The sequence below is a fragment of the Sturnus vulgaris genome, chromosome 1, assembly GCF_052056855.1.
Source record: "Sturnus vulgaris isolate bStuVul1 chromosome 1, bStuVul1.hap1, whole genome shotgun sequence".
In the NCBI taxonomy this organism is placed as follows: Eukaryota; Metazoa; Chordata; class Aves; order Passeriformes; family Sturnidae; genus Sturnus; species Sturnus vulgaris.
Window position 1 is genome coordinate 6,529,797 of NC_142243.1, and position 22,249 is coordinate 6,552,045.

Here is a 22,249-nt window from a genome sequence, read left to right on the forward strand (position 1 = left end):
TGAGTAGGTTTGTAAGGATTATAAATTCCTAGCACAAATCAGACAAATACAGAAAAGCTGCATCCTCCTAACAGCTCAAGCCTGTAAACATTTGTGTACATGCCTGACTCAGCCACGCTGTGTTATCATCACTGATATTAAGGCAAGCAACTAAGACTGCAGGATCAAAGCATAATTTAAAGTAATTATTATAGTACAGGTATGGCAGGCAAGAGAGAAGAAAGAAGCAAGAATGAGGAAAAAAAAATGGAAAGCATGCTGTGGTAACTGAAGGATAGTTAATGCTGTCTGTTACAAAACCATAGGAAAAGGAATTTTTGTCTCATGTAAAAATATACCCTTAAAATATGCTAAATGATCAGATATTAAGCATTTCCATTCTTTACCTAGTTCTTTTGATTTTGAAATAATCTGAGCTCCAACTGATGAATCACAACAGTCCAAAGAAGGCACTGAAAAATATAAGGAAAATAATTTCAACTTTTAAAAATGGTGACTTGATTTAAACTGAAACTAGCAATTTTCCTTCAAACAGTTCCATTAAACTCCCTAATTTATACTGTTGGCAATTGCTTATATTTGCACCTTTAAAATAAAGTGCTTTTCAGTGTCACAGATGTGACTACAAAAGAAGCTTGATACAAACTAAGTTCTCCAATTTCTTAAAGCCAAGAATGGCACTGGAATAGCACTGAATTCAATGGGAAATGATCTCCTTCTACTGGACCAAGGGCAAATGAATGCACTGGATCTTTTGGGTTGGAAAGCAACCTCTACACTTGTCATGCTGTTCAGGTTTTGCTGCCTTAATCATTAAAAATGTGAGGGGTTTTTTTTTGTGAAGTGGGTATTGATCAGTATTTTCTCAAGGAGGGGCCAGCACACTCCAAGAGCTCTGCAATCAAGATTCTCACTGTGTCTGTGCTGTCAGACCTCTTGCACAGCACTTGGAGAAGGCTGATGTATCTGAGAACAGGTAACACAGCACCTGTTGAAGTCAGATATGGCAATTCTTATTCCAGAAAAGAGTATTGATAAATGGAACAGCAGAAACTCAAAGACTACACCTTGTGTGCTATAGGGCAGCAGTGGAACAGTGTGACTGAAAAAAATAATAATCAAAATGTTCTGCAACACAAGGCGACTTTTGTAGAGGGCAGAAATGCTCTTCCCTTTTGCCTTAACTACGTAACTGCAATCATGCTTCACTCACCTATGATATGTACACTAAATTAATATTAATTAATATTAGTAGTGACTTCACAGAGATTATATAGACAGAGCAGTAAAGTGAAAATTAGGAGCTTCTACCTTGCAAACAGCGAACTAGAATCAGAAAACCTGTTAGTCTGGAACAGTTAGCATTACCAGAGAGGCAAGTTTATCCACACTTTTTTTCCTTATTTTTTTGTCTAGAAATTTTATTCATGTTGAATTTAAGGACTCAAGATAACATCTGGATTATTCCCTTTGTGCTTGTCACACAAGATGAGACCCCTGAGGCAGGGGGTTCTGTGTGTCACATCAACCATGGCACGTGTGCTGCTGCTCCCACCTCACACACACCATGGGAAAGATGAGGAAAAGCACAAAAGCTTCCAAGTAACACTTAAAATGAGCATGAAATGTACAGGACGCTTTCTAGCATATAAACAAATTTAAAGGATGTGCAAATCTGTCTTCAAAAACTACAGTGCTTTGAAAGTTTTATGCAATGTGCAACAGGATATAACCAGCAGAAAACCAGTATTTCATGCAATAAGTAAATGAAAGGAGCCTATGAGAACTACTGAAAAACGGAACTCAAGAGTGGAGAGGAAAGACAAGGAAGAAAATAAACTGAAAATGACATTGTGAAAGAGACACGGGGCCGGAAAGAAACAAAAAGTAGGGAACAAGCTGCAGAAAGGAAGATTACTCAAAACACTGAATTGAAACAACAGAAAACAGGCAGATCGTAAGAACTATTCAAAGTGGAATAAGACATCATCTGTTCATTTAATTTATTATCATTTACAAGATGGTTTTAAGACTGAAGTAGCAATTATTGAATTGGAATCTAAGGTAAACAAGAAATTCAGAAAGACAGTTGTGAACAGGAATTTGAAATCCTTCATTTAAAAGTCAAACAACAGAGAGATCTTCTCATCCAGGTCGGAGTGAACAGTTTTAGCTCTGGAGACTGAATAGAGTTGAAATGCTCAAATAAACAAGCTGATAGTGACAGAGGTGAGGCCTTCCGAGACCCACTCACAAAAACTGCATGAACAAACAGTGTTTGAAGACAGTATCAAACAGACTTCCAGAAAAGGAGCTAATTAGAGTGCAGATTAAGGATTACAATCAATAAAATGGGCAGCAGAAAAGCACAGTATCGTTAGAGAAAGGCTATCCAAAGGGAAAAAAAATAAAATTGAAAAGAAATAAGTGTTTTCTGAGGCATTCAGCTGAAGTTTAACCGAAATTGCTAAACTTATCTGCTGTTTAAATGTGCTGAATATTGTACAGCATTTAGTAGCCTCAGCTGAAAGCAAATAATTGCACAGAATACATTATGATGAGAAAAGAAAGCAGAGTTCAGTTTTTAAGGCTGTAATAGAAAATAACAATTCTATGAAAAAATGAAACTAGCATTTGGGACAGAGTGGAATGGTTGATAGAGAAATACAGCACTAGCAGAGCTCTCTTTATGGGGTGCCTGCATAACTGTGTCAATGGCACAGGGATTTTTTTGGTAAATACAGTAACACAAGAAAATTCGAGATGACACAGTAAATGTGCCAAATAATAAAAAAATTCAAAAGTTAATTTTTTAACGCATGGTATTATGTTGGATTTGTATCTTCTGTTTGTAAAGTACAAAGAATTAAGTTTCAGAACAAAGAAAAATTTAGATCAGTTTAATGAAAATGATACAACAGAGACTGCCAGCCATAATGTGCCTCACTGGCACTATCAGGCACCCCTGCACAGGGTAAGTGATACCAAATCCTCACTGCCTCCACGAGCATGTTTACTTGAGCCCCAGGAGGAATAACTGCACACAGGCAGCTTCAGAAACTGCAACCAGATCAGTTCAAACTGGTTACAGAAAACCAGGCAGAGCTGGTCCCTCTGCATCCTGCAGGGAAACAAAAACAGCACCAAGAGAAGAGGAAGCTGGAGCCTGGATGGAGACAGGATGGGAGTAAGTGAAGAGGGATGAAATATGCAAATGGGGCACAGGACATACAAGAGCAAATGACACAAAGGCAGAACTGATGAGTAGATGGTCAAGAACTGCTTGTCCAGGAGTGGATGTGGATGAGACACACACACCCCTCCTGAACATGCAGGAATTACAGCATAGGGGAAAAGCTGCTGCTACCTAAATGCACCTGCCTAGAAATCTGGTCATGAGAATTTATAAATTTATCTGCAGGACACAGCAATATGCTGGGGGACATTTGTTATATCTTGAGACAGTACTAAAAGGAACCTGATAAAACACTGATCAGAAATGGTTATTTCTCAATATCCTAGCAATGAAGGTTTCTGGTACGCTACTCTGGAGTAAATCTTAACACCATTCTGGCTTCTGATATTTATGTATGTTCAAGAAGAAAACCACTATCTTTTATTTCTGTTTCCTGAAGAAGATGACTTTGTAAGAATCTCAGGTATGATGAGACAGGAAGAGCTCTTACAAATTTGAGGAAGTTTCCAGTTTCTGAAGAAAGAGAAATGAAAGCTCCTTCTCAATACCTACACAGTAGAACCATTTACTTTTCACCAAGGGTACACCTGCAATGTTTTCTTTATTTATTAGGTTGAGGGGCTCTTGCTTCTTCTAGAAAAGAAGTGGTTAAAAACCCTGTAATAATACTTGCAACACATCCATGATACATCAAAGGGAAAGTGCAAGAACTATCCCAGTAAGAATCCCACAATATGACACATTTTTAGAAGCCTTCTACTGCTAATTTACATTTATTTCCCTAAGTTTATCAAACGCTAATCCTTCTCACTTTGAAACAAAAAAATTATAGAAAAATTTCAGAGGAGTTTCAGAAGGATTCATGAAAGACCAAAAAATTTCATATAAAAGTACATGCAGAATTTCTATGAACATGCATCAAAGGACATATTCAGACATGCAACTGTGCAAATGTACATGTGTTAGAGAGGTTCTAATACTGAGTCAAAACAGGAAAGAATAAGCAGAAAAACTTGTCTTATAAAAAAGACAAAAAAAAAAAAAACCTGCAAAGAAAACTTGGAACTCCCAAGAACTGGTTCCTATTCCTTGGAACCCAAACCTAAGCAACAGGACTTCACAGAGGTGTGCAGGAAGGACTAACTCAGGGGCCAGCTTCTACCTGGAAGTCAAACACTTCTTGTGAGGCTGTTCCATCTCACATATCATGGGCTTTAATTATCTCTAAAAGGTAGCTCTGCAAGCTCCAAAGAGAAAGGAAGAAGTATTTCTTACTTGGATCTTTTTGCTTTGAGTACTCAAAGTTTTTGACAAAAATAAACAGAAGTCTGCATTGTATCTGCAAGTTTCTTGCTTTTTTCACTTACAAAACCTCTTTCCTTTTGTATTTCTGAAAGCAGATCTTTAAAATGAAGTGACTTGCAGAAATATAGATGCATTAGTCATTCTTCTATTAGTGATAAAAATGGGTTACCTGGAAGTGTTCCAGCAGGGAGTATATAAACCTCCAAGGTCAGGTCAGTAAGTTACAATTACTGCTGTGATGAGGACATGCCAGTGTTAAGGGACATTAGATGCTCTATTGAACTTTTCTTGGCAGACCTCTCAAGCCTATGCCTCACAACATCTTCAATCTTGATCTCAGGAAAACCGATCTTACTGCAACTTGGTGGATACATATTTTTCTTGAAACATTTGCTTAGTTTTTATACCTTCCTCCTACTGTTCTCTTGTGATACCCCAATGAAGGGATAATATGAACACTTCCATGTGCTTATGCTAAAAATGGGAATAGGTGTCAATGTGAAAGGAGCCGACTGAAGCCACAATTTCCCTGAGATGACACGCAGGGAAAACAGACCTGGGCTATCAGCCCTGCAGCAAGACTAAAATATAAGACTATAAATCATGTCACAGGCCAGCCTGACTGCTGACAGCCACAGGAGCATTAACCAGCACCATCCCATGGAACCAGATGCTGTAAATGCACTTAAACTGCAGTAACCTCAGCTCCTGAAGTGCCACTGCTACAGAATTGTGACACAGAGCAACAAGGCTGTTGGTATCCATGTCCAGAGAAGTGTCAAGTTCATCAGAAGGAATTACACACTTTAATTAATAAGGAAGTGGTAACTCCCAAACAAAGAAGTATGGGCAATTCTTTTCGAGATTGCATCTAGGGAGGGAAGCATTGGTCTTGAATATTGGGAGAGCTGAGAAAAAGGCATAAAGAAAACAGGAGGGAGGAGGGGGAAAATGCTTACACAGACTGTTGTTACAGCTCCTGCTGTCTCAGACAGCCTCAAAGCATCAAAATACACAAACTTTTTCTGCTTAGAAATAATTTTCAGATTCTTCTGCAGATGTAACTTTAGAGAAATGGGCTTTCTTCCTTCCACTCGACAAAGTGAGATGCCTTTGACCCCTTCACTTTGACCCCTTACCAAACGCTCTCAGCAGTTTATCCCTATCTTCAATACCTCTACCCAGAATTCCCATGAGGTTTCCTCTGGCCTACATCACTTGAAGGTGTGAAAGAACCTGGGATACTTCCACAAGAGCCCTTAAAACAAACATGAAAATAAATCTAGCACGAGCCAAACCTCCATCAGAGCACAGAACACATTCCCAAACCTATTTATTGCAGTGTGCAATCCTGCCATTGGTTTCGATCGTCTTCTTACCGTTCGTTGGTGGAATGTATGGCCTACAAATGGTACAGTCAAAACCCATATCAGCTATGTTTTCCACTTCCTCCTCTGTGTTTAAGTTCTGACAGATTGCATGCATCCATCTAGAAATTAAGTGGGGGAAAAAATACAATTTAAAGGAAATAGGTGGTGTTTTAGGAGACCCAAGTATCAGTCTATGGTCCAAGTAAACAGGAAATAGTTGTTCAGTTTGAATTCTTTTAGGGAGAAACCACAGAATCAGGTTTTCCATATACAGCATCCCCTACAGTGGTGTGTGTTACATTCTGTATATGGAGCAGCAGATCAACTATTTCCCTCCACATGAAGGAACTCTCTATAAAACAATCTCCCAAGTATGTTTTTGCATGGTAATTTTCTATTATGTTAGAATAATTTTAATTACTTTATACAATGTAATCTAGATTTAGCCTCACAACAATAGTCTTGTGAGGTAAACTAGTTTTATTTTTACAGGGCATGGGGAAAGAAGAGGCACAGAGTCATTAACTAATTTGCCCAGAGTCAGACAGTTAAGTCTGTGGTACAACCAGGAATGAACTACTAAGAGACTTCTGAGACTCAGTAATGATCATTTCCTTCATCTCTACGTTTTTACATTAGGGGGAAAAAATTAAAACAAGACTTGAACAGGAAAAACATGTGAAATATGAGGAATTCTTACCGATCACACTGTCTACACTGAATGATTAGCTCCTCATCCCTGTACATGCGGTAGCAGATTGGGCAGGTAGACAAACTTGCACAGGGAGCACACTGTGTGTAATTATTTTGCCATTCACATCTTAAACCTGGAGAAGTTGCTCCACAATGTCTGCACCAAACACACCTGCAGAACAGACAAAAAGATGGATTCTGTCAGTTCACAGGAAGATCATTTCGTGGCTTTCAATCTCCTCTGCTTAGAACGAGGTGAGTAATTAAGTTTTAACTTAACAACATGTTTAACCACAAATGTTTAACAACATTTTTTGTACTTTTTAAAGAAAGTTCCTAATTAATAATTCACTTGAAACTGCAAAAGCAGGCAGATGGGTTCTTGTAACAGCTCAACAAGTCATGAGAGTTCCTGCTTCCAGTTGCCATTCACTTTCAGATCTGGAGACTTAACCATGTGAGAGGTCTGTTTGTGTTTCACTCAAGTAAAACAAACGGTTTTCACAGGGTTTTATTTCGAGAAAACTGGGGTGAAGCACCCATTCATTTTTCCAACTGAACACTGGCATGATACAAAGAATGTAAATTGGAGATTTTTTTTTGCTTCAAAAGATAAATTTTGTCTATCTCTTCTTATGTGGTTTCTGGTATGAAGAAGCAGTTCTAAGAGGAGGTAAGAGTTTCCCTTTCAGACTGATAATTGAATGAAACAACTCAAAAGCATTTTGTTGGCTTTGTTTAATACACCTGACTTAGACACAATTAAAACCTTGTAACAATACAACTGACATTGCAAACACCAAGTGACAGGGAGAGGCAGAAAAGGCCAGCAGACAGCATCCCTGACCCCAGGCCCCAACACACCATTTGCACTTCCAGCCTCCCTTTGGCACAGTCTGCAGGGGCGGATCCAGGCAGTAGGTGTGGTAGCTGATGTCGCAATCGTCGCACAGGAGGAGTCTCCCTGGATCTGTGGCTTTCCCACAGGCTTCACACACTGTGCACTCCAGGCACCTCCAACCTTTGCTAAGTACCACTTTAGTAATCTGAAAAACGCAAGGTGAGAATTAGTTGGAAACGGCTCAGTGAAGTGTGATCAATGTATAAATTAAGGTCTGGCTTGTGGAGCTCAGGACGCTCTTCTGGGCACACCACCCACATCTCAAGGAGCTCTTAATCAATTAAACTTTCTAAAGCTTCAATGAACAGGAATGGATTAAAGAGAAAGAAATTGTCCTCCTTTCTACTCTTTTTAAAAATAGGTGCAGTGTTTCCCTTTTTAAGTCACCTGGGACTTCACCTGACTGCCAGGACTTTTCAATTATCATGGAAAGTGGCGTGGCAGCTGCATCAGCCAATTCTCTCAGGGCTCTGGGATGCATCTCATCAGGTCCCAGAGACTTGTGTACATTCTGGTTCCTCAAGAGGTCACAAACTTGATCCTCTCATGTCATGATGTGATCACGGTGATGGACTTTTAGTCATCTGAAGCAAACACCTAACTTACTGCAATTAATATATAATGCAAGAGTAGTATATAAACAAAAAGTTAAATTATAATTGCATGAAATATGCATATGGCATTTTGTGAAGTACGTGCAAAACAAAGTTTTTTGACATGTTTAAAAAAAATCCCACTTTTATACAGATATACTTACATCACAACCAATGAAAAGTATATAGTGTATATATTGCAGTAAATAGCTTATTTTGTGCTTGCTAGGTCATTTCACAGCATTCGAATTTAATTTTCACACATTCTCTCCTAGACTAATGAATGTAAAATGTATTAATTAACCACTCCAACTGCTGTCAATTCTGACAGCCAACAGGCAAATTGAATCAACTAAACCTTATGCCCCAAGTAAATGAAGATGCAGTATAATTTTTTCTTTGTTTTTAATTCTGCTTGTATCTAGGTTTAAAGCTTATATCTCAAACTGTTATTTTAGCCAACTGCTGGATAATCAGCACTATTTATGGTTGTGAAATTGCAAAAAGGTTAATTTCTCTTGAGGCTATGCATACTATAAAATGACATTTAATTAAAGTCTTTCACAAGTCGCATACAAATAATGGTCACATTAGCTGATGAATATCTAACAAGTTAATGACTCCCCTAATTACCACAAAACCAAAGGCAGCATAGTGCTATTAAAGTACAATATGAAAACAGTGTAATCAAGTGATTTTTGTGTGTAACAATAGCACTCACCTTAATACTGACACAGTATGGATGGTAACACTGCCCACACTGGGAACAGGCCAGCAAGCGGCCCTCAGCACCTTGGCCAAAACTCCCACAAACCACACACATATCCTGCAATGACACAGAACAGCACACTCTCAACACCTGCCAGACACTACATTCTGAAAATGTGGAACTCTAAAATCCAACTAGCTTGCTGTACAATTTAACTCCTAACAAGGACATTCGTTCACTTTTATTTCTAATTAAGAGCAAGGAAACAAAATGAAAAATCGTAATTTTTGTCCTAACCTGATGGAGAGTGAACTTGTCACTGTTAGAGAAGAGTACAACTGTATTATGCATCGAGTTTTCTTCTTCATCTTTATTAGATGAAATATCCATGGTTGTGACCTATTAAAAAACCAAAAAATATAAATAGCAAGCACATCCCATTTTCTAAGACATGAGACAAAACGAAACATTCTCTAAATAAGAGTTTTGCAAATATTTATTCATACAGTTTAAACTTGCATAAAAAACTACCTCCATCAGAAATCACTGCATTCATTCACATTTTCTCATCATCAGTACATTAACTTTACAACCATATTCTCTTCCTCTCCTTTTTTCACCTTCACATATTATCCATCACACTTCCAAATGGAAATGGAAGGAAAGACATAGTCTAAGAAGAAAAATCACCAAGCAGAAATTGTCACACTGTGCCCAGTCTGCTCTGTTCCCTGCATGTAAACACTTAAATTCTTTTTATCAAAAAGTTAATTGCAGTGACAGACTTTTGAGTATTAATTCAAGGAGCAACTGCAGAAATGTAGTTTATCCCATATTGCCTAAAATGTGGTTTAGCTAATGTTCCAAATATCTTAGAGGAATAAGCAAGAGCTCTAAAGTTACTTGCTGCAAGCAGTTTATGAAGCTTATCCATCTTTACCACAAAAACTTGCACTGAACTTGAAACAGCTGTTTTTATATCTCAATCCATCAGCTCTTACTATAGACATTTATTTTTCTTTTTCATCAAGTGATTTTTATTCTGACCTGCCCCTTACTAATTCAGCATATTCATGCACAGCCTCTCATGAAGAGAAAAAACAATGAAAGATTTCAACTGTGTTCTGACTTTCATGCGAATCTTGCAATACAGAATTTGCTGTCCATGAATTTAAACCAACAGGCTCAACTATTCTCTGAATCAGGAATATAATGGCACATAGTTCCATATAAAAGATCATTTACATGATAGAGAAATGAAACTTTGCTTTACCAGCTGTTCCAATTATATGTATTGAAATTATTTTTAATACAGTGTAAGTTCTACCCAGGTAAGTTTTGTTTAAATATATTACAAATCTAAATATAACTCTAGGGATAAATATAAACATCATTACATCAGCTAGAGGAATCCTGTGGATATACAGTTGCTGAAACTCAGCATTTACTGAGAAACATCTAAAAAGGGAATACATTATTTTTGTGTTTTGATTACCAAACATTTGAGAGCTCTGCAGCTGTAACTACCTGGTTAACTCCGTAGCACCCAAAATACTTTGATACTTTCAGAGACAACATTTCCCCTACCCACTTTTCCATAGATTTCACAAAGTTCTTGTAATTGCACATTCAAAAAAGCAGAATTTGAAGGACTGAATGACTGCTATGTTGGTGTTTGCTGAATCCCAGCACTGACCCACCATGGATTAACCTGTAGCCACTTTTTTCCCCATTCCCAAGATACACCAAGGCACTTCTAAATCTGTGTGGCTGTCCACTGATCCCATGTGGAGTAAGAATTATTTTGTGCCAATTGACTGAAAATACTCCCACTTCAAACATTTATCTGGCAAAAGGCTGATCTCTTGGTATTGCTAACTTCATCTACTCATCACAAGGCAGCCACATTTCTGAATTCTGGAGCTGCCATCTGTGTGATGACTCAAAGGATCAAATTTCTGTGGGAAATTGTGGGGAGTGATGTCCATTTTGTATTTATAGCAAGTTGCCTAAATCACTCTCCTCTGTTCAATTACAAAAACTTTTAGAAGTTTGATCTATAAACCCCAGCTTCGCTTGAAATACAAATTTGTGTACACCAAAATAATGATGTGAATGCCTCCAATTCATTACGGTGCTGTGACTAGTCTAAGTGGAATTCATCCTGTATGTTTAAAATTACAAATTTGCTTATGAATCTTCACCATCCAATGCTTTAAAAAGGGAAAACTGATAGAGGTGATTGTTCTTTTTTCAAATCATTAACACCAGAGTATTCCAAGATATTATTGCACAGGCAGCAGAAACTGTGACAAACTCAAACAGATTACATGTAAGAACACAAAAACACAGCTCTAAAGAGAGTCTCTCAGGAATTCACAAAGACATAAAAATGAGCAAGTTCCTCTCAGAACACAAGGAACAGGATGGCTCTCAAAATATGCAGGGCTAGTTGGTAAAGTTTAGAAGGGACATTCAAATAGAACAAGCCCAGAGAGTGGAAAAAAACCGAACTGTTTTACAGTCCAGATTTCCAAGTTTTTCATATCAAAATCCCTCTTCTTAAGAGGAGCAGACTAGGACTGTGTAGGATTTTTTGAGTTTTAAAAACAATTCAAGTATTAAGTAGCTTAACTATCAACTGCAGTAAGCAATCACTTGCTTACAATCACTTCAGTGCTTCTGAAGAATAGGAGACAAGCAAATGTAATCATTATTTCTCAAAAGTTTCTGGACAGAAGCTGTGTACAGAATAGCAGACATCTGATCACAACAAATAACTGAGAGTCACTGATATATTAATTAATTAAAGAGTGAAGGAAGCATTAGTTATGGTAAATCATGATCTGTAAAGGCTCTCTTGAAGGAGTCAACAATTCTGGGGACAGGGAAATCTAACTGATGCAACTTACTTCACCACCAAACTCTTTTGGCAAAATCCTTCACCAAAGCTACTTAAAAAAGTTAAACTGAAGAGGAATGGTCCGTGCACTGATACAAGACACAAAATAAAGAGGGGAATAAATTATCAGTTTTGTATGTGGGAGAATAGCATTAGCTGAAATCTGACAGGGCCTGCCTGCTAACAGGTGGTGGTGCTCAACGCACTCGTGTGCAATCTGAAAAATCAAGTGAGATGCAAGGTGACAAAGCTTGCCAACAGGATTGGGATATTCAGAGTAACAAAATCCAAAAGACAAGTGTGAAGAACTGCACAAGAACTTAATAAAGCTGAGTGCTGGGCTATAAAATGGCAGATGAAAGTCCACAAATAAGGAAATTAACATGACAAAAGAACTGGTATTGATGATCAGAATTATACATCCATACAAGGAACGACTCAAAATACTGACATTGTCCATACTTGCAAGTCAAGGGTGGAAGGAAAAGGAGGAGAAATGATGGAGGTCTATAGAAACTGAGTGGCATGGATGGAAGAAGTGAACAGAAACCAACTTTCCACTGTCTCTTCTCTATGAGCACTGAGGGGCAGGCAGGAGGTAGCCACTTAGAACAAAAGCTGAGGAGCTGCAGAACTGAAAACGGTTTCCTAGAGTTTTCTTAAAGAGAATGGGGAGATTTATGAAAGATAGCTCCAACACAAGCTGCCCAAGACAAAGACACCACCTCTTGTTCATCAAGTCCCCAAGCCACAAACTGTTGAAATGCCTCCTCCTCTTCTGTTCTGCACTCTTGTACCACCACTCAGTCCAGAACCTTTGCTCTGGTCTCCTATGGCTGCTGTTACATTCTCATGAACAAACCCTGCTCTCTCTTTCTGGGCTGTTCCAGTCAGTGCTGCCTTTACCCAGCATGTTCTGCACCCGAGGATATGGAAGGAATACTTTAAGACTCCCAACTGTTGTGTCTTTAAATGGCAAAAGCAGCACAGAATTGCCTCAGGCCCACTGAGCTGTAGTGTTCTAATTCTTCATCACAAGCAGTAAGAGCCAGGCTTCATCAAACACCCCTGGTTCCATAGTGCTCCTTGGGTTTTTTATACAGTATTTTCATACAAGAATTACAGCTGAATAAAATTATGTTACATGAAGAGACTGCAATATGACTTTGAAAAAGATGTCCTTACCCCTGGAATGACCACAGCCCCGACTCCATTCTTCAGTTTTGATCTTCCTCTGCCACCCCTTCCTGACAGACCTGCTCCACGGGGTCTCCGCTTGCCCGGGAATCCTGATCCTCGGCCCTATGCAACGGAAGGTAACAATGTAAATGCAACCTCAAGTTCTTTTGTTACATGACATTCAAACTTGTTCAGTTCATTAGGGAAAAAGGTAAGTAAAAAACACCCTGTGATTCCAGGTGAGTAGGAGCACACCAGGAGATTGCCATTACATCTCTGCATAAATCTGTGTGAAATACCTTTATTTACTTACATGGCATAATAGGATCACCTTTATCATCAGCAAGAAAACAGCTAAAACCAGGAATGTCTATTTTCTGCTCAGGAGTAACTGGAAATAAGGATTTCCCCCGCCACTTCCCCCCACCTCAGCTGCAAAGTTTCCAAAATTTATTATTTTATTCTATGATTCATTTTTCTTTTCTCTTTGAACAGTCAGCCCAGACAGTCATGGGACTTCTGCACAGGGTCTGGACACTTGATTACTGGTAATCATAGATGCTTTTCTTACACTATGAATAATCTAGTGAAACCTGGAATTTATTAGGATTGAGTCCCACTCACAAAGCAAAGTGGGGGCTGGTTCCATGAAACTCTCTTAGTTCAGCATATACAGAGAGAGTTTTTTATATTAATTTTATCAATTACACTCTGATCTACATTCCCCATAATGTGAAGCTTTTCTTACACAATCTCCACTTATTTACAGCTTCTTTTCTCCCTTCCCTATTTAAGATGCAGGGTTGCAGTGTTGTGCTTTGGAGTATTCAGTGTGTTCAACTACAATTATCTTTGGGAGAGCAAATATGTTCTTACTAATAATTACCTGTTATTCATATAGTGCCTAAAGTTTAGAATTCCGTATTTATTGTTTGTCCTTTCTTTTTTCGTTGTTGTTGATGGTTTTGGTTTTTGTTTTTGTTTTTTTTTTTTTTAATTTCAGAATGAACTAAGCACAAGAGGATTCCTAATCCTCCTTAATCATTTCCAGAAAGAAAAAGAACATATTCATGTCCCCGAATTCTGGCTGATATATCAGACATCTTTACAATGTGTCTCAGAGTCTCCAATCTGTGGAACTGATAATTATGGCATGTACTCAAATAAGCACCTTTCCTACTACAAAATAAGCACTGAGATTCTTTATTGCATTTCATATTTGTCAATAATCTTGGTTCCTAGTACAGCTCAAGTGTGGAGTACAGAATATAGGGTATCCAAACGTTTGCTGTAAAATATTTTTAATACCAAGGCAAAACATTTGCTCCATGAAATAATGTTGATGGAAGCAACAAAGCTCCCTGGGGACTGAGTCACCAACAGACATGAAGGGTCTTTACTGATGGAGACAGGAGTTCCTTGGATGGAAAGAAGCATTGTGGGCTCAAGATTTCCCACAGTATTGCTCAAATATTCCAACTCCTGCTTTAAAGAAGATATAGAACTTCATGGTCATAATTAAAGGGAGAATTGAAGGATCCCAATGGTAAAATTTTATTAACATCCATCTAATAAAGGAAAAATTAAACTGATTCACACACCAAGTTAATGTAACACAATGATATTTGAGGAGTGAAAGGACAGATGCTGCTACAGGCTGAGGTATTTTTATGTACTGAGGTGAAACACAGAATGTCCTTAGATACCTATAGAGCTAATACATATGCACACACAGGACATACAATCATCAGCTTTTTAACATGGAAACTCTTCTGACAAGTTTCTTATTTTTTTGTTTCAGAACAGGTGTCAGTATTGTTATTTTCACACAACTAGTAACAGGAATAAGCACATACTTGTATCAATGTTAATGCTGAATATTAAACTGAAAATTAATGCTTAAAGCAGCAAAAGCTAAGCTGATGTCAAATTAAAATAAAATTAGCATGAGAGTTAAAGTGAGATGGACTTATATCATTGGGAAGCTACAGCTATTTGTCAGTTTCATAATTAAGCTTTTTTTTTGCCTTTACTTAAAACAGGTAATTCTACTGTAGTTACTTCAGGTGTTTTTAATGGTAAATGTCACTGTGGATACAAGTTTTGGTCCATCTAATCAGGTAGGAAAGTTGTTATTTATTCCCCCATCAGCTAAAAACAATGTCACTTTGAATCCACTCTCTAAGATTTCTCCAAAGCAACAAATTCAAGCCATCCTTCAGATCTCTGCTCCTTTCCATGCCTGGCTTACCTTACTGCCAAGTCTTAAGGATATTTTCCTTCTCAGGTAATTTATTTTGACAGCCATGTAAAGCCAACCACAAAAAGTGATGTACTCAATACACTCAAAATTTGGGTAATATGAAGTATTCTTTGCCACTGAAAATCAAGGCAATGCCATCATACTGTACATTCTGGAGAGCTCACATCTTTTAATCTGAAAGCTCCAGAGTTTCAATAATTTTTAGAATAGTAACAGAATGGAAGATCAATTAAGGTGTGAGATACAGAATTTCATCACTAATCTCTACAGCAGAAAGATAGCAATGGATACATGAAAATAAATTCAAGTTATTTACCACTTTGATGCTCCAAATGGCACTGCCAGGAAGCTGTCTGGATTTAAAAATGTCCCGACCTTCTGAAATGTCTGGGGACCAGGAAGGTGGGCTGACTGTATTATTGGTACTCCAAGCCCCCTAGGATACGGTAGGTGAGAAAATAGATGTATAAAACTTTGCAACATAAAAAAAAAAAAAAAAGAAAAAAAGCAAAAAGCAAGCAACAAAAATCTGAAAAGCAAAGCACATGCAGGCATAGGCATTTCTACATTAACTTAAGTAGTCAATTAGTTCACTGAGTGAGTAGAGAGTGGGAAATGTTTAGGTTCTCATTGAAATACACCCTAATATCAGTATTCACTTCCAACTGATGGTTAAGTACAAACAAAATGAGTTTTTATAAACAAAGCTTAATACAAATCTAAAGCAAGCAATCAAAATAACAACAAATTACATGCCTAAATTCTATTGCATCAGTGAAGAAGACAGTAGTTGGAGGTGGTAACATCCCCTTTTATATTCCAGATCACATTTTGAAAGAACTGATGGCCTCAGTTGACTTTTGAAGCTAAACTACCCCCAATCACAGCAACAACTAGTCTGAGAAGCACAGCAAACAAAAGGAATATGAATAAACCACTGGACAAAAGAAAAGGAAAATAGCCATGGTAATCAACAAAGCAGTTCATTCCTGCAAGTCTGCCACAAATAAACCATTACAAAACCCTACCACTGATTTCTTTTCACCCCAGTGTTTTCATGTTATGCTGTGGTATCACATTTTAACATGTCATTATGTACTATGTAATACTATACATCCATATATATCTTTGTGTACCTACAAGCTCCTTTAAACTAATTATTATCCCGATTTATGTAGTTCCATCATAGTGAGATATTGTATGACTGTCACTAGAAATAAAGCAAAATGAAAAGAAAACGCTAAGACAGACAAGGAAAAAAATGCTGAGGGTCCTCATAGAAAGTACAAACTGTGGAAGACTTTCTCAAGCACGGATGAAAGACTGCAGGAGACAGACATCATAAATAACTGCACTGCCAATTTACACATTAGGTTTATAAAGGACAGTATATTTTCCTAATTCTAAATTTGTGAGAGTAACAAATACTGAATACCAGGATGAGAAGTGGAATTGATGAAAAGTGAAGGTTTACCTTCCCCAGAATGCCACTCAGCAGCAAAATCCCAGGGCTGATATGGAATAACCTCATGCATACAAACAATCCCAACTATTCACAACTGCTCACAAGGGCAAGCCCAAACACATTTACACCTCTGAATACTGGGATGTACAATAATAACAAGCATCAAGGAAAACGAGATGGGTTTGCAAAATGTGTCGGGTTTTTTTTTTTATTATTCTTTTTTGAAATGCAATTTCTCCATCAACGTGTAGTAAATGAGTTTCTTTGGAATCAACAACTCCATCAAAACATATTCATCTCAGACTGTACAGAGGAGTCTTGCTATCAGCTGCACTGACTGAAAACAGGGCTATCCCTCAAGTGACCCGGCACAGCAGAGCCGAAAGAGTAAGCTCGTCAGTGACCCAAAAGCCTAATTATGGATAAAAGTCACATGGTAAAAACACCAACACTTGGTACAACCCACAGCGTGGACACAGTGGTATTCAGCAGAAATTTGCTTTCTGGGAGTTCAGCTCTGCCTGCACAGCAAAAGGAATATGGACGAAATAACACTTTAAAAAATAACAACTTGACAATTCTGCCTTGAGCTGAGGCAGAAAAATAACAACAATGAGGTGGTAACTGGACACACAACCTACAAACTGCTCAGTGCCCAGAGCACCTGTGTGCTTGGGATGGCATCACTGCCTCCCCTCTGCCAAGGACTTCCAAAACCCAGTCCAGAACAGCTCCTGACAGCAGCTGCTCAAGGGTTCCAGTCAGTGTGCTGCAATAAACACTGGATTTTTTTCCTTGACTTAAGACAGGTGATCATCATACAGACAACTCAGAAGATCAAGAGGTAAATCACCCTCAAACAGGGGAACAGTGCTGAGCAGAAACCTCCTGCACCTTCAGACCTAGAGATGGACAAGTCTCTGCTCACACCCAGGGCACAAGGACAGAACATTTGTGACAGAACAGGGCCATCATGCCAGAAATGGGGGAGGAAAAGCAAATCTGATACACTGGTAGGCAACTACATCAGCAGGTCTGTGGCACAGGAAATTTGCCTTAACTATTCCAGCCATCGTTTTAATATCAAGTAATAGTCAATTTTAGCAGGTAATATTCAAATTTCCATTGAATTTTAATTAGTTTATCCATTACTTCTAAAATTCGTAATGTACTGTATGTAATCAAGTGGCAACTCAAAGAAAATCTGTACAGCAACCCAAAGAAAATCTATTTATCAAAGAAACAATCTTTACATCAACCTGTAAAGGAGGCAACATGCTGACAGTGTCAAAATTCAAGATCTTAAAACATGTTGAAAATACTTAAAAACTAAAATTACCTACTCTTATTTTGAAGGTACAAAATTATTCTCGGTTTAAGAAGATAACTTTTCTAGTAATTAAATATAGTCAAAAGATTAAAAAGCTAAAAGAACATTAAATCTGAATATGAAATATTCAGTCTTGCAAAACAAAATGATTTGTATATGATTCATGAACCATATTGTTAAGAATTAAATTGGAAATTTAATCCAAGTTTTATTGTAGATCAGAAAAATTTGAATTCTTGGTCAGATAAACTTAATTAAAAACACACATTTCCACAATACCACGAACAAATGAATTACATCAAAGAGATGCATTAATTATATTTTGGCTTTTAATTAATGCCTATTACCACACAACACTGAAGAGAAAGTTCTATTCAGTTCATTTACATCAGAACCCCAGCAATAATTATGTACTGTGACAGAAACAGGAAGTTCTAATTCTCCATCATATTCTTGAGTTCTCAAAATTGAACAACACAGCTGCAAGTAAATTATAACAAAAGGAAACCCAGTGTCAGCAAGGGTCAGGAGATCTCACTAAATTACCACTGACTGTGTTTAGCTGCTTAACGCTTTATGAATCCTACTGCAATTGCAAATGCACAAAGCTGGATTTGCAATTTAATATTTAATGTAATTTTAGGGTTGTGAACAAACTTTAATCACTTAAAAATACAGCTCTCCTCATTAAAAAAAAAACCAAAACAAAAACCAACCAAGCACGAAGCATAAAAACCGTAACAAAAACTGATCCTTGAAAAAGATTCTTTTTTGATCTTTTTTTCCAACATCTACCTTTACAACAATATACTTGGTGATACCAGGTAAGTGAACACAGGGAAAAAGCCATACCATCCGAGACAGCACACATCCAAACTCATCACAATGCTCTCCCTTTTTTGGTCTCATTTAAAAAAAACGCTTAAAACACCAACAGATATTCAGTGTGTTACAGAACAGTGATCACCAACATCTCCATGATGAAAATTAAACACCTCTGAACACAGTATTTCTCAAGGAACATACTCTGGAATAATACTAATATAATATTTATGGAATTTACAAAACCAGCAGAAATTTCTTGGTTTTTATTCGAAGTTATTCTACAGAATGCTCTCAACTCCTTCACTGACCAGTGTTTCGGTGCCAAAATTCGTAATGCCTTCGATTCACTGACTTAATCTTATGCTTTCCAGTACACAGTGCCATAGCAAAAATAATTATTTCAAATCTGTTCCATTCAGATACACAGAATAAACACAACACCATTTAACACAGACCTCCACAGAAAATAGTAATTTTCCTTGAGAAGATTCATTTCAAACTTGATCTATGTCAGATTAGTCATTAATAAACTTACATGGTAATTTCTACTAAGACTACTGCTTCAAAAAAGAAGAAATTGGAAACAATTAAAGAAATTATTAAGCCCCTGACATAAATTTGCATTTTATAGGCAAGAGTGGAGCATCTCCATATCCCATGGAAAAGAAACTGGACAGACACAACTGTAAGGACAGCACTGTAAAACCCTGACCATGCTGGCAGCTCAGGGTATCTGTGACTTATGAACACTTCCATTTCAAATTTCATACACATGTAAAAATAAATCTGGCTGCACTGTGGGGTAGGGGAACAGGAACAGCAGACAGTCCATGGAACAAAACCCAGTGAGATGCTGAGCCTGGCAGGCTGAGGGTCCTCTCACAGGGCAGAATGCAGCTTTCCTGGAGCTGAGGGTATGGATAACACACACTGTCAGTAAAAGGGCACCTTACTGACAGGAGCTGACACATCCCCCAAAGTGGAGGAAGTTTGTACCAGCCAAAGCCAATTCATACAATTCCTCACTTGGATTTATGCACAGCTCCCTTTTTGGTTAGAAGCTGCATTTTCTCCTGTTGCTCCTAAGCAAAGCTGGGATGCCTGCAAAAATGCCAGGGGGCAGAGGGATGTTCTGTGATGATGACATCAGCGACACTGGCTGCAGCCCTAGAAGGGGCTCATGAAGTCTTTTTAAGCAGAATATTGTTGTCATTTTTGAGTTTAGTCCTTTCCAAACAGGAGCAATGTGATGTTGCACATACAAGATTAAAGCAAATTACTAATATCTAACACAGGAAATCACTTCAGATTATGCATAACTTTGTATTCAGTGGCAAACGAGAATAATTATTCAAATATATTTTATTAGCAATTGTATTAACAGACTCTGAAGAAAGGGCTGATAACCCATCCTACTGTCCAGCACAAGAGATTAATTTAATGAGAACAAACCCAAATCAGAAACTATCCTTCTACATGGATTCCCCTGACACCAGTGAAGCGTGTGTCTTATAAAATTCAGGGGAAATATATCCAGGATCCAGAGAAATCTTTTTCTTATTCTTCTTTATAGGAAGTTTCATAAACCCATTGTAATGGATATATTACTGCATTTTTAAAACAGGAAAAGGACATTTCAACAAAGTAAACTGCATATTAGAAGCTTTTAAGCTTCTAGGAGAGAGTGTAGAATTATTACCATTTGTGACATTATACTGGCTTGTCTTTGAGGTTCACAGAGTGATCAGACTCCATGAAGGAACTATTTTAAACCTGGACAAAAAACAAGTTCTGCAATGAAAATTCCTTTGCCCAACAGAAAAAAGCAAGCAGGGGTGAAACCAGTGTTAACCTTACCAGGCACAGGAGCCACAATCTCTTTAATCAATGAAACCCACCCGATTTGTGTAACTTTCTGCCCTCCCCTCTATGACAGGCAGCCAAGAACTTCTGCAGCTGCCAGGAAATATTTGTATGGCATAACCTCACACCTGACAAAAAAACCACACAACAGCAATATCTGCTATTTTATAAACAGAAAGAAGCAGACCCCAAACCCATAAAATTAACTCACTTTTGAGATTGCTCTTCAGTACCACCCAGAGAAGAATCACACATGACCTGATTTACTCCAAAGAGCTACACTTATAACTTTATAGAAGCATATTTTCCTGCAGCATTGTTTTCCTCATCTTTTACTTGCTTTTAGACCAATGTGATCAACTCCAGGTGAACGAGAACTGAAACATTGTGTTAGGCTAAAATGTTTTAAAATAGACTTATGTCTCTTCTTGGTCTGTGGAGTTCCAATGACACAGAAAATATGATGGAACATCACCAAGGAGCACTTTTGTCAGCTGCCAGCACCTGCCCTGTATGATGCTTTCCAAAAGCCAGAACTGGAGAAAGCATCCATTCTGAAGTGCCTACAGTATTGACACAGAAAAACAACAGGTCTTATTTCTCTGGTTTTATACCTGGTGAAAAATTGTCTGCTTGCCTTCCAACCTATCCCACAGAACCCCTATGTAACAGAAACCAAACTGTCTGGATGCAATCCTGTGCCATGTGCTCTGGGCTGACCCTGCCTGAGCAGGGGGGCTGGACCAGATGGCCCACTGTGATCCTTTCCAACCTGACCCATTCTGTGACTTTGCTTCTGCTCCTATCCACAACTCTCCATTTGAAAAAGTACACAATTCTTTTAAAAAACGAATGTTTTCAGCAGAAAATACATCTAAAATAAAATAAAATCTACAATTCCACAAATAAATCTAAACCTATTTCTGTCTGCAATCCAAAGTGATTTCAATACGTGCCTTCCACATCGTGGATTTGTCCAATTACATCTTGCTCAAAAGGAAAACATCTGCCTGTAACTGGGCATTTAAAAACCTCTTTTTTTCATAGTCTACAGAAAATCATTCAACAGCTTTCAGTCGCTCATCAAAAACCCAGAGTACAAACTTAAGGGTACTGAAGACAAATTTGTTTAAGGTGTTAACATATTTCTGCAAATATGATACATATACCTGATTGTACAGTGACCCAGGAAAACCTAACTGCAGCACAACAAACACAGATCTCCTAAACTCAGTGTAAACAGCAGAAAAACTTTCCAGAACACTCTCTCATACCTTAGGAAGCAAAATTTTGAACCCTTAGGTGACACGTAAAAACTGAAAGGACTGTGCAATATATAAAAAAAGCTTTAACACTAGGTCTAGAAAAGCATGAAATCATCAACCTGGAAGTCCCAAAGACTAAAAATAAATTGTGATGAGAAGATGAAACACTAACTTGTCACACTGACACACTTTTTGTATAGAATTTCATCAACAAGAAATGAATACCCTTGATTAATAAACCATTTTCCCTGGAACACAACTCGAATAGTGGTAGACTTAAGGATTCTTTTCACTTATCAAATTTAATCCTAGTCAAACCACAACGATTTGTACAAGACAGTCCTTGCATGGCATTTCCTAATGTAACAAAACCACAGAATTATTTACCAC

At 37.8% G+C, this 22,249-nt stretch overlaps 1 protein-coding gene across 9 annotated transcripts in view; it reads right to left on the reverse strand.

Annotated features, from left to right (window-relative positions):
- The window catches only part of KMT2C (lysine methyltransferase 2C), a 189,755-nt gene that overhangs the window by 55,777 nt on the left and 111,729 nt on the right, over positions 1-22,249 (reverse strand). For 6 of the 9 annotated variants that reach the window (XM_088158505.1, XM_088158590.1, XM_088158533.1 and 3 more), the window contains exons 14-21: positions 15,428-15,547; positions 12,855-12,971; positions 9,065-9,166; positions 8,780-8,884; positions 7,429-7,610; positions 6,572-6,736; positions 5,881-5,990; positions 387-452 (exon numbers count right to left, since the gene is read on the reverse strand). In XM_088158505.1, coding sequence (XP_088014631.1) covers positions 387-452; positions 5,881-5,990; positions 6,572-6,736; positions 7,429-7,610; positions 8,780-8,884; positions 9,065-9,166; positions 12,855-12,971; positions 15,428-15,547 — 967 coding nt within the window. The remainder of the gene's footprint in view (positions 1-386; positions 453-5,880; positions 5,991-6,571; positions 6,737-7,428; positions 7,611-8,779; positions 8,885-9,064; positions 9,167-12,854; positions 12,972-15,427; positions 15,548-22,249) is intronic. The other 3 variants (XM_088158785.1, XM_088158636.1, XM_088158694.1) reach the window with 2 other exon arrangements.